We start from the raw sequence: 13,937 nt of genomic DNA on the forward strand, positions 1-13,937 counted from the left end.
CAATACAACTCAATCTCAATCGTCCATTTAATTTGATGAATATGTAATTTCATAGAAGTTTTGATCGTTTCCTAATATAAAGTATTGATCATAATTAATGAACCTTATTCATCTTCCATAAATATTTAAATCATAATAAATGAACTCTCATCATTTCCAAAAATATTTCAATTTATTGGGTTGCATTAGTTGTACAAATGCGATGATTTGCATTTGAAACAAACTCTCTCTCTCTCTCTCTCTATATATATATATATATATATATATATATATGAGTGATCAAATACAAACCACTCAATTTGTACAAACCGTGCAAATCTTATTCAACCAATCATAATTTTTCATTTTGTTCATTTTTTTTTGTAATTATGAGAGGTTGATTAATCATTTTTATTGTGTAGGGTGTTAATTATGAATATTATCATCTTCATTATTTTAATTTTAGAGAAATACATGAAACAGTTTCATTAAAATTTCATTAAGTATCATATGAAACAACTTCATAAAAAAGTATTATATGAAAAAATTTCATAAGTTAAACAATGAAATCGACGGATGAAGGTGGTTTGCACGGTTTGTACAAATGAGGACGATTTTCATTTGATCTCTCATCTCTCTCTCTATATATATTCAACAACATTCTCAATTCAAAATACATTGAAAAACCCCAAATGTAAATTAGTAAATTGAAGAAAAAACCAAATAAATCTACTCAATCTTGGATCAAATGGGTTTTCAAAACCATTGTTCTTGCCTTTTTTTTTTCTATCATTCAAATTAAATCACCAAGGGATAACAAAGAGCATAGAACCCAAACTCATTGAGTAGCCATATAAATTCTTTCCACAAAATTGAGGGTGGTCCTTGACTCATCTTGGCCCCAAGAGTCTACTTCTTATTTAGAGAGGGGCATTTCTATGTGCTCGTATATAGCAGTCGGTATAGATGAATAAAGGGGGACCGTTTAAATAAGACATTTTCTCTTAATGCAATATGCATCAAAACCAAATAGGAAAACACAAATGAGAAAATACAGGTTAATAAATAATTTTAAATTACATAAAACACAGAAAAAATGGATAACTCTGGGATTTTGTAATCATTTCATCTTGGATTTTTGAAGAAAAAAGAATCATATCAGGTAATTTTATAGACAGGAAACGTATTTTTTTTTCTTCTGGTTTATGAGAATAATCAGTTATATTTTATTATTGTATGTGCATTATTGAATTGCATGTGTATTATGAAAACTAGTTTGGTTAGGGTACTTTTTACATACCTTTTTGACTCCAATGGTTATAAGAAGTCAAGTGGTGTATCATATCTCTCCATCAAAATGAGGACAAATCACTAATTACCATGGCAAAGAAAGTGTCCAAATGTGAGGACAAAAATCCCATGGATTTACTCCTTGGCATCACCTTGTCTTTCCCTAAAAAAGCATTTCCCATGCAAAGCATTTACTCCTTGTGTTCCCCTTCTCATTATTTTAATATATATATATATATATATATATATATATAACACACACACACACACATATATATATATATAGTAGGGTTCAAACGAGAACATCTTCATTTTACGAGAACGCCTAGAACACTTTTTTACTATAGACAATAACATGTGATATTATTATTTCATCAGATATGATACATCCTTTTTTTCTATTTTGCATTAGTAAAAAACAATTTTTATTGTGGTAATTTGATTTTTTTTTTAAATGTTCAATTTGATATCTGAATTAATAAAAAAAAACGAGATTTAAAATGAAAAATAGATTTTATTGCATTAATTTTTGAAAAAAAACGAATTTTAGTTATTTTTCTATAATTATTTTGCAAGTTGGTTCCACAAAATAGGAATCAGGTGCAAGTTGGTTCCCCAAATGACAATTTTGAAAGTTGGTTCTCTAAAATAGAAATCAGGTGTAAATTGGTTCCCTAAAATAACGATTTTAAAAATTTGTTTCCCAAAATAAAAATTAGATGAAAGTTAACTTCAAATTTGGTACAGTTTTCTCTTTTTTTTCTTTTTTTAAGTCCAACGTGGTAAGATGATAATCTTATTTTATATATTTTCTGAATTTTACAGTCGATAATGTTCTACTTTTATTTTATGGGTATTAAAATACGTCCTACGGCCTCCCAACCCTCACGAGTTTCTTTTTTTTTATCTCTCTTTTTTTACTTTTTTTCCCCTTAAAAACCCCATTTAAAGATGAGTAATATATATATATATTAGGGTTGGGTTCACGTGAGACCAAGGGTTTTTCGTGAGACCCGTGAGATCAATTTATATTCATTGATCAACTTTATAAGCTAACGATCTAATGGTCTAAAATTGCACGGTGGCAATTTTGTAATTATTGAGAAATCTTGTGGCAATTTTATGATTATGAATATTGAGATTGTAGATCTAATCCAAAAAATTGGTCTTACAGGTCTCACAAAAAAACTTTGGTCTCATATAATCCCAAGTCTCTCTCTCTCTCTCTCTCTATATATATATATATAGAGAGAGAGAGAGGGGGGGGGGGGGGTGGAGGTTCAAACAAAAATACCTCCATTTTACGAAAATGCAAGAACACCTTTATCATATGTGATACGCGTGAGGGGACCCTGTGATGTGCAGACGACGTGTTTTACGACTTAGACCATGCCAAAGGTTGTTTGCGTCTATGATTTAGCATCACATGTGATGGTTTTGATGGATTATAGCATCATATCAATAACAATTTTATCACATGTGATAATATTTGTAAGGGGGCTTAGTGGTGTAAGAGCGATTTGGTCCGCAAACAAGATCACATCGAAAATCATCCGCGTCTTTGATTTAGTATCACATGTGTATCATATGTGATTGTCTATAGCATGGGCGGACCTACCTAAATATTATTTCTCTGTCGGAGGGTAAAAAATTTAGGTTTGTGAACAGTGCTACCGTATCGTTTTAGAATGTGCTACCGTATTTTTCTGAAATCCAAATAGTGCAACTAAAAAATTTAGGTTTGTGAACGGTGCTACCGTATTGTTTTAGAAGGTGCTACCGTATTTTCCTCAATTATATAAAAACCATACATTTTTTAATTATTTTTGGGTATATATTGACCATTTTCAAAAGATGAAGACGCGTCGGGTACAAGTTTAGTAGTTGTTTATCAGTTCTATAAAAACCATATTTTTTGTAATTATTTTTAGATGTATATTAATATGTTTTTTTTTCATTAAAAACTATGATTTAAAATATTATTTCACATATGTTTGTGTTTACCTTATGAAAAAATTACATATAAACTTATTTTTGTTTCACTTGGTGAAACGAAAATTTTATATAAAAAAATATTCAAGTGGTGAAACGAATACATGTGAAACTATCATATTATGAAGCAAGTATATGTGAAACGTTATCTTAAACCCTAACATTTAATAAGAAAACCATGTCAAAAATCGGTTCTCACATGTTTATAATACTTTTATGGTTCTCATTTCCCCCCTATATATATATATATATATATATAGAGAGAGAGAGAGAGAGAGAGAGAGAGAGAAAGAGAGAGAGAGAGACTTGAGATCACGTGAGACCAGTCTGTTTTCATGAGACCCATGAAACCAGTTTTTTACACTTGAAATTTCACAGCAAAACCTTCATAGTGTTTTTGTTGTGAATGTTCGATTTTTTTTACCTTAATAGCGTTTTGCTGTGAAATTTCAAGTGTAAAAAAATGGTCTCACGAAAACAGAATGATGTCACGTGAACTCAACCATATATATATATATATATATATATATATATATATATTAGTTAAGATAAATTATAGGGATTGATTTTGACCTCCCAATTATGTGAGTGAGAGCATATGTACTATATAGAGTGATGGTGACAAATGAAGTTAGCCATTTTCATTTTTGGCTACCCATATCTTCCATGGAAAGCTTCTTCTTCAACTTACATGATGCTTTTCCATTGTTTTTCAATCATATTTACTTTTATTTTCAATATATCTCGATTATATCTTAAACATAAAATACTGTATATTTAGAATCAGATATCTATATATACATCATAACCAGTTCAAGAAAGCCATAAAAATGGCTTATATATGAAATACAACATCTACAAGGCATGTTATTATGTTAGAGTAACTTGATTCTCGCGTGTAACAAACAAAACTGCTTAGTGGTGATATCTAATCAATTCCCATATGAGAATTTTTGAACTTGAGAGAAACAAGATGTCTCACACACACACACATATATATATATATATATATATATGTATATTTATATAGACTTGGGATCATGTGAGACCAGCCTGTTTTCGTGAGACCCGTGAGACCAGCATTTTACACTTGAAACTTCACAGCAAAAATGCTGTGAAGGTGACTTTTTAAAACCTTCACAGTGTTTTTGCTGTGAAGGTTCGACTTTTTTAAACCTTCACAGTGTTTTTGCTGTGAAGTTTACATGTAAAAATGTGGTCTCACGGGTCTCACGAAAATAGGCTGGTCCCACATGAACCCAACCCTATTTATATATATATATATGTATGTATGTATATATGTATATATATGTGTATGTATGTATATATATGTGTATGTATGTATATATATGTGTGGACTTGGGATCATGTGAGACCAGCCTGTTTTCGTGAGACCCGTGAGACCAACATTTTACACTTGAAACTTCACAGCAAAATGTTGTGAAGGTGACTTTTTAAAACCTTCACAGTGTTTTTGCTGTGAAGGTTCGACTTTTTTTAAACCTTCACAGTGTTTTTGCTGTGAAGGTTCGACTTTTTTTAAACCTTCACATTGTTTTTGCTGTGAAGGTTACGTGTAAAAATGTGCTCTCACGGGTCTCATGAAAACAGGCTGGTCTCACGTGAACCCAACCCTGTATGTGTGTGTATGCAAACAAAAAAACTCAAATCTTTCTATCTCTGTACCAAATCTTATCTTCTAACGGCCTTTTTAGAACAACTCATACTTACATGACATCAAATAATCGAACGAGGATAATGAAGAAAATTATACACGGATAAACATCTTTTAGTGTTTGGAATTAAACCCAAGGAGACAAGGGTAGTGGGTGTTTGGTTAAATTAATGGATGGTGCTAAAAGCTAACAAGGTGTGAACAAAAAGCGTATCGGGTGAGATGAGGATTGTGTTTGGTTTTGACGATGGATGACGAATCTAAAACCCTTTCATGCATTTGTCGCATCCATCTTTCCTTTTGGACCAGTGATTTTCGAGTTTCAACTTGACTCCTGGAGTGAAAAGAAACAAGCACTCGATTACAACTGGAACTCTGAGGATAGTGTCTGGAATCCCGTTTAATATCTCTTTAAACGAGCACTTGTAAAAAGATACGAGGTTCCTATATACATACAAGTTTGACGATGCACGTCCAGCCATTATAAGACTTCAACCGTATGCTAATAAAGAACATACGTCATGTGCATCTTCGTACATTCTTATACGCGCATACTCAACGTGTTATATGTATTGGAATCACTTTTGGCTCATGGGTTTTCTTGTTCTAACTTTCAACTCAACTCATGATGAATGAACGACAACTGATCCATTTGATATGGTCAAAAAGATCATCATATGTTTTCATGCACTGTCGTTTATACTAAATGTATCAAACGCAGTATACTTTACCACAGTTCTACTTATCTTTGATTCAGCTGAATTTGTTCATGTTTTAGTTCTTTTCAACATTCATAATGAACAACTCTGATAAGCAAAACAGTAATTTATTGAATAACCAGTAATACGATATAAACAGATAAAAAGTAAAATACAAAAATTGAGAAAAAGTCATGGACCATAGGTTGGTTTTGTCCAAGGAAGCACAATAATGAATGTGGTGAAACTTAAGGTTGTGAATGGCAGTGACAAGTTACCAGTCAGTCAAATGGTCAATCATTATTACCTCTTTTTTCATATGATCATTTTTCCCTATATAGATTCCATGTCTCTATAATATTTATTTTTATATATAATATTTAAAAAAAAACTTTTAATTATTTAATTAAAAGTATAAAATAAATTTTAGAGTAAATTACAGATTTGGTTTATCTGGTTATTAAAACATGTGGATCAGGGTTTTCAGGCGAATTAATTGCAGATAGCGTCATTGTGGTTTCAGCTTTGTTATGGATTAGGTTGTAAGTCATGGGTGTTTTCGTCTTTTCCCTTTTGTTTTTTTTTTCTTTTTTCTTTTATATTTATAGAATACTAGAAGGGTATTTGCGCAATGCAACGTTATACATCTCGATTTTAATGTTTCTTTTTATTTATTTATTTTTTGTCTCGGTCGATGTTATAATACGGTTTTATATGGTTTTGAGAAAGCGATAATGTTTTTATTTTTGAATAAAATATAAATATGAATATATCATAAAAAATGAAGAAAAAAAAAATATTGGTATTAGTATCAAACTAATTATTTAAATTTTCTCCTTTTTTGTGTATTTCTTTAATTTATTTTTTTTATTTTTCGTTTAATAATATAATTTTTTATAAAGATAATAATTAAGTGTTTTATTAGAAGTCAATGATTATCTTAATTGTATTTTAGCTTTTTTTTTATATTTAAATGAGATGTTTATCATCTATTTAATTATATTTATCTGCAATTAGTTACATGAATTCAAACACAGAGCTTTAATAAGTTGTACTTACGCATAATTTACTAGTAATATTGAATTTTAAGTAATATGCATCAATAAACACTACTTCATGTATAAAAAATGGTTTTTAAAAGTTTTTATCAAATGTTTTATAATATAGTATGGATAGTTAAAAGATATTACATCATGTATTATATGTTATATTATTTCCCTCCTTTTTAATCGCGCTTTTCTTGACAAAAACTCATGGCCTCGCAGGTGTAAACCTTTTCCCACCTTTAGAAATCGTCGCCTTCCTGGTCAACAATGATGGTAGCCCGTCGGTGCATTCATTGCCCGAGAAATACCAGCACCCGATCATCTGCTACATTGGCAATTCACTATTTTATACACCATTGCCTCTCATTCACCATCCCCTGCATAGATCTCCTGCTCTGGTAGGTTCTTCGGCTTCCATCTCCGCCCCTACACGTATTTCCTCCTCCTAAACCCCTTGTTCCTCTCCCTCCCTCCTGCTACTATTCTCACCGCCTGTATCGAACCTCTCGTAATGTGTGAAGATCAAGAATCTCTTATCGATCTAGAACAATCAACCTCAAGATGTTCGTTTATCGTTCTTCATCAATTTGTACAGCCTCATTGATTTGTTTTTTTTATTTAATTAATTTATTCATAAGTAGGTATCTGTCTAGGTTTAAATTTTCTGATTCAAACGAGTTTTGTGTAATAATCTGTACATGTTTTTATGTCGTTAAAGCTGCTAGTGTTAATTGTTGATGTTATGGTTGAATTTGAGTTCTCGTGATCAGGGTATCGAGATTTTGTCATATTTCGTGTATGTTTTGGTGTCAGATGACTGAAGAAGCAGTGGAAGCCAAAAAAGATGACCCCAGAAGAGGTATCTATTATAATACGATAAAAACTGTATATTCTTTAACAGTACGTAAATGGACCAAAATATCCTCAATTTAACGAAGTTAAGATCAACGACGTTAAGGCAAGTAACTCAACCACAATAACAAGTGAAAACCACAGTGCCTATAATACAAGTAATCATTTCGTTTGGTAGACCCAGTCCAAATTTTGTATATAACCATTAACCACATGAACGGAATTTATAATTTACCCCAAATTTTAGTAAAAATAAAAATTGGATAATGATGTAATTATTAATAAGGAAAATATAAATTTGAATAAAAAAAATTATAAAAGAAATTAAATGTTTAATAAGTACATAATCTAGACAAAGAGTATTTGATTTAAGTGAGAAAATCTGTGATCTTATTTATATGATTTTTTATTTGTGTAAATTATATGAAAAAGTAAAGTATTTTAACTTGATTCTTATTTTAGGTAACGTATTTTCAAAACCTCCATTTTGGTACCTAAGATGTAAAGTTTTAAATATTTAAGTACTCAAATAAATGGTTGAAGCATTAACTGGTTATCATGCTGATGTGGCGAGTGATGAGATGAATTTGGGTTGAATAGCAAATAATACTGAGGTGGATACCACATCACCCGTCACATACCGATATTTAAATGTTTAAAACTTTACATCGTAGGTATCAAAATGGAAGTTTTGAAAGTATGTTACTCAAAATAGGAATCTGTAGATATTTCCAAAAAAAAATGTTATACAAAAAATTGTAGTGTTTAATTTAAATGATGGTTGAATATGTATTTTGAAAATTAATTTTGGATCATTTTGATTTTAAACCAGTAACATTTTTCGGGTTTAAATTATCTGATATCACACGTTTTCTCAACGTATATCCAGACACCAATTTAAGATGCATTAATAAAAGTTTTTAACTGATTTTCATATTCCTATATTACCTATCCATAAGATAATTATTCATTTTTTTAACTGCTAAAATAATCAGTAACCATGTTTTTTAAGTGGCTAAACTTATTTATCAGCCAATAACAAAAACTGAATATGTTCTGATTCTGATTCTGATTTAAACTTAATATCTGAGTTACTTGTCACGGGAATTAATCACCAACCTATGTCATACTTATTCCATTCATTTGATACTCAGAATTCGTATATAAAAGGTTTCAAAAAGAACACGTTGCCATCATTGATATCACTTGTATTTTTTTTTTTCAGTTTACGAGTTTAGTTTTCAGTGATTTTCATGTCACATCAACACAAAATCAAAGTTGTATTTCAATTTTTCTCACCATCATCTGAGAAAAAACGTCAATTTCTTTAAATTGTCGTATTAGCTGTTTTATTACAAAAACCAGATCATGTTTTTTTTCCAAAAATATAAGAAGACAGTTATCCTTTGGAAGATGATACTGATTTTCAATAGATTTTATCAGAATAATAATGAGTTCACATTATTTAACGTCTTTTTAGGCACACATTTTTTTGGTTAAATAAATACTAGTTGTGTACCCGCGCAATGTGGCGGAAGCCGTGAATTTTTAACGATTTTTGAAGTTTCACTGGTTTTATTAGAGAAAATTTAACGATGATATAAGTTACACTTGGTCTTTACATATTAATACAATTGGAATAAATAAGAGTTATGGTTCCAATTACAGTCTATCGATGAAAAAAATTGTATGACAGTTTAAAATCAATATATTTAAGATCCAACATATTTAAACGACTCCACAATGTGTTCGATTTACATCAAGAGCAAAGAATCAAGAGATCGAGAGTGAGACCGAAAGTTTTACAGCAATTGAATGAGAGAATTTTTAATAACTCATGGTGAATATCAATTTGAATGTCACTTTGGGGGATGGAGAGAAGACATAGAGATTAAGAGATAAGTGAAAAATGTCAAAAGTATATTGGAAACATAAAAAGAAAATGTAATAATGTGCAGTGGTAACTTGTATTATATGTTATTTTAATTGTAGATTAAGAGATTTTTAAGACTAAATGCATAAAGTAGTAGTACTTAATGTATTATGAGTTATTTTTAAGACTTTGTGTATAAATGTATAGTACTTTGAGCATTAAAAGATGAAAACGTGGAGCTCGCAGAGCCACACTTTGCTAACCGGGCGACTATTTTATGCAAATGTCAAAAAATTATCTGTTTTACAATAAACTCCTACGAATTCAGCTGAAAAGCCATTTAAAATCCTCTAAAAAGAATTAAAAAAACATAATAAGAGTATAAATGGTCATTTACTAAACTCTTACTGTATAAGCGTTTTTACCGATTGAGCATGACAAGTACCAAGAATCTTACCCGGTAATAAGTAAAAAGACTATTTCCCAGCAAATGTTTACCGTGTTTAAAACGTTCACCAACAATCTATTTTGATAGCCTAGAATGTTACATGATAAAGTAAGTGAGTTGAGGATGATTTATCTTTCCAGTAAACACTTACCCGGTAAGCATTTGATAAATGATATTATATTTCTAAAATTCATTTTAATAAATATCTAATAATAATTAGTGCAAATATTAAATGGTATCAACGTTTAAATTTTTTCCGGCAGCCCTGACACGTGATTTCCAAACACGAACCCAATTGGCGCGTGGCTCTTTCCTTCATCTTCTCCACTCGCTCCACCTCCTCACGTGCCCTCTCCCACGTGTGCCTTGCACGTGCGAATTCCGACTGCGCCATCTCCATTTCCCGCCTCGTCATCTCCATCACGCGCTCCACGTACGCCTTCTCCATGGCCGCTATTTGATCGGAAGTTCGCCATTTGACCGTCGGAGGCGGCGGTTTCATTGGACGGAGACTGATCGATAGTTGCAGGTCTAAGGAAGGAGGATCCAACGGACATTGGACGACGACGTCGTCTGATGATCGGAAAGTGAAGAGATCCGACGCCGTCGGCCATGGTGAGTAGGAGGACGGTGGCAGAGGGAGGAGCTGTAATTCCTTCCGGCGATCTTCCATTTTTAAATTTTGGAGAGAGAATGGAAAGAAGGTGGTGGCTTCTCCTTCTACCATATATCTTTATATATATATATAACCCATTCTTTAAATAAATAAATAAAACGAGTTGTTTCATATAGAATGTTAACAGGTTTGGTCGATCAGATTGAAAACATTTGAACAAACCAACTTAATGGTTGCAGTTTGAAAATTCTCAAACTGCTTACGGTTTGAAAATTCTCAACACAACTCATACCATATGAGTTGGTCGGGTTATTCAGGTTGGTCGAGTTGGGTATTTTGGTACATCAAAATCTTCTTCTAACCTTGAATATGTTGTTTTTTCTAGTCTACTTATAATTTTTTTTTTCATCATCAACCATTTCGTACAACTTATTCCTACTTATTAAATCTTAAGTATATTACGTTCATTAATTTTCTCAGTTTTCATATATATATATATATATATATATTCACAGTTACTGAACATAAATACAAATGAATTATATAGAGATGGAGAATAGATTGAAAATATATGTATATTAAGAGATTACGTGATAATGTAATTTTCTAATACACATATTAATAGAGACTCAACAATATCCAAGAAAGAAAAGAACATCGGATTGGGTTGGATTGAGTTTGAAATAAAGTAACTCAATATCAACTTAATACATATGGTTCGAAAATTTTACAACTCGATTAGAAATCAGGTTGTTTCGGGTTGAGTTATTTCAAATTGGGTTAGGTTGATCGGGTTTTTGAGCACCCTAGTTTCATATATGAATATATTCATTTAGGAACCTTAAATATTTTAGAAACGCTGGAACAACCTATTTTGTGAGTATTCGTGATGAATATTTTCTCATGAATACCCACAAAATAGGTTTTCCTTGCATTCCTCATATATTTTGTGTTCCTAAATGAACCTCCCTTTATAAGTTAATTTTATATGTAAGAGAATATGCAACATTTGTGTAGTTAACTCAACTGATAATAAGTCTTGGTCCTTAAGATATTCTTATGAGAAATCATCGGTTTGAGTTGTAGCAACTAACGATTTTTATAGGTTTTTAACATTTACATGGTTCTTGTTTCATTTGTCCCTCACTCTCTACGTACCAGTTATAATTTCTTTTATTATCTACATACTTCATATAAAATTGTTTTTCTACGTGTTTGAAGTTTCACCTCAAAAGATACACACACACACACACACATATATATATATATATATAAAGAGAGAAAGAGAGAGAGAGAGAGAGAGAGAGAGAGAAAGTGTGTGTAAGCAAGGTGTTTAGACGTTCATTTGCAAACGTAACTTTTGTTGTGAAGTAGGGGACAAACGATAGCATGTCACTTGTCCCATACATTCACGGGATTTTCATCGTAAATGTTGTAAAAAAGTTCACGTTCAAATGGGAACAATGGGAACACATGTCGTACTCTCATTTGTTTCCAGATTCACAACAAAAGTTAGTTCGCAACTGGAGTTTTCTTCTTATATATTCTCATTTTTTATAAATGTTTTATAAAAGGAGATTCAAAGGGGTGTTATATATATATATATATATATATATACACACAAACACACACACAAAAAGTCACGTGAGAATAGGAGTTAAAATGATAAATGTAAAAGGTGGTTTGGACCCTTGATCAGATTTAATTGTAAAACAACCAAGAATTGCGTTTTAGAATGAAATTGATCTAGTGTATCTCATTAGTGTTGATCTAATTGTTATTTTTAATTAAGATTGATCTAAGAGTGAAGATTTTTTCTTACTTTTCTCACCATAACTTTTACTTTCACCGGAATCCAACTATATATATATATATAATCATTTATCTTCTAAAGAACCAAAAATTCTAAAAAAAGGTTTAATATTTTTTGAGAATATAAACCCATTGGGAAATTTCGAGAATACCCTTTTTTCCCATGCAAAATCACCTGAGACAAACTTGGTATTATGGAAAGACGTATATACCCTTGGGTTGGTGTTTGTCATATCTAGATGGTAAGCCATGAATTGGCAAGGGTAATATGGTCATATGCCACTTCTTTTTCAAATTATTGTGTAGGTGACGAACAATGTTTTAAGACCACATATCTTCAAGGGATTTAATTTGTATATAATATATTCTTGTAAGTAATTTAACACTGTTACTGTAACATGTTAAGCTAATCATATCAGATATTATTCGTTTTATCTATATCTGAACTCACGATTAAAATCTAATGGATTTGATGATTTGATCAAATCCAATCAGTGACAGACCAAAGATTTATGTCAAGCGGGTGCACCTTTAAAATGGATCAAAAACCACTAAAATCAGCCATTGTGTTTTAAGCGAAATTCCACCGTTTTGAGAGACCTTTTAAGTTTATTGGTTAATTTCAAATGATTTTCTAGAATCTTTTGGTTGATTTTGATGGACTTGTTTAGTTTGTTGGTTGATGTTCTTTGTATTTTCTAATATTTCGAAACACCGCTCAAAGTTTAGCAGATGTACATTTCATACCCAGAAAAAATTACTTATGGAATTTTGGGCATGAATAGGTTTGTCCTTGAATCTAATCGATCATTGGATGTTGGATTTTGTCATCTGATCCAATCAAATTAACAACCAATAATACAATGGATGATTAGATTGGATCCATCCATTGGATTAGATTTAATCCTTCCAATGTTTTGATCCAATTTTCTGCCAATTAACCCATCATTTCAACACATTATTAAAGTATTTTCATCATTTCTTATAAAACACTACATACAAATATTAACTAAAAATAATATTGTGAAAAAAAATTATATATATGTGTGTGTGTATGTATGTATATGGAGATTCGAATATAAACCCTAAATTAGTACAAAATATGCAAACCAATCAAATGAGTCATTTATAGGAATTATGAAAGTTCATTTATTATGATCAGGGTATTTATAGAATAAGATAAGAGTTCATTTATTATAATTAACGCTTTAGATCATGAAACAATATATATATATATATATATATAGGGGTCTATTCAAGGGAGAACTGAGTATTTGTGGTAACTGTGAGAACCAATATTAACCACAAATCAATAGATAAATTAGGAAATTTATAAATTTGGTAATTTTAAATTAAAATCTTAATGCAAGGATATTTTTGGTATTTTAAAACTCTCATCTCTTCTCTCTCCGGCCACCGTCCTCCGGTGATACCACTATGATACCACTGTGATACCTAAAAATATTGACTCTGTTAAACAAAAGATACACTGTGATACCTAATCATATATAAGATGCATAGTGATACTACTGTGTTACATCTTCGATCGACCACACAAACGACATCAATGTGATACCCAAACACATATATGATGCATTGTGATACCATTGTAGTATCACCGGAGGACGGTGGCCGGAGAGAGAAGAGAGGAGGGAG

The 13,937-nt window shown here is 31.0% G+C and overlaps 1 protein-coding gene across 1 annotated transcript; it reads right to left on the reverse strand.

The window, feature by feature from the left end:
• Nucleotides 1-10,091: 10,091 nt before the first annotated feature.
• On the reverse strand, nucleotides 10,092-10,526 carry LOC112514244 (protein SHOOT GRAVITROPISM 5-like). The gene has a single exon (XM_025120577.1). It carries the CDS (start codon nucleotides 10,524-10,526, stop codon nucleotides 10,092-10,094), a length of 435 nt encoding a protein of 144 aa, XP_024976345.1.
• Nucleotides 10,527-13,937: the final 3,411 nt, after the last annotated feature.

Source organism: Cynara cardunculus, assembly GCF_001531365.2.
Source record: "Cynara cardunculus var. scolymus isolate 2C chromosome LG 6, CcrdV1, whole genome shotgun sequence".
Taxonomy (NCBI): Eukaryota; Viridiplantae; Streptophyta; class Magnoliopsida; order Asterales; family Asteraceae; genus Cynara; species Cynara cardunculus.

Bases quoted from the DNA above. Each gene is read 5' to 3' on its own strand.
- LOC112514244 (XM_025120577.1), bottom strand. From the start codon at position 10,526: ATGGAAGATCGCCGGAAGGAATTACAGCTCCTCCCTCTGCCACCGTCC.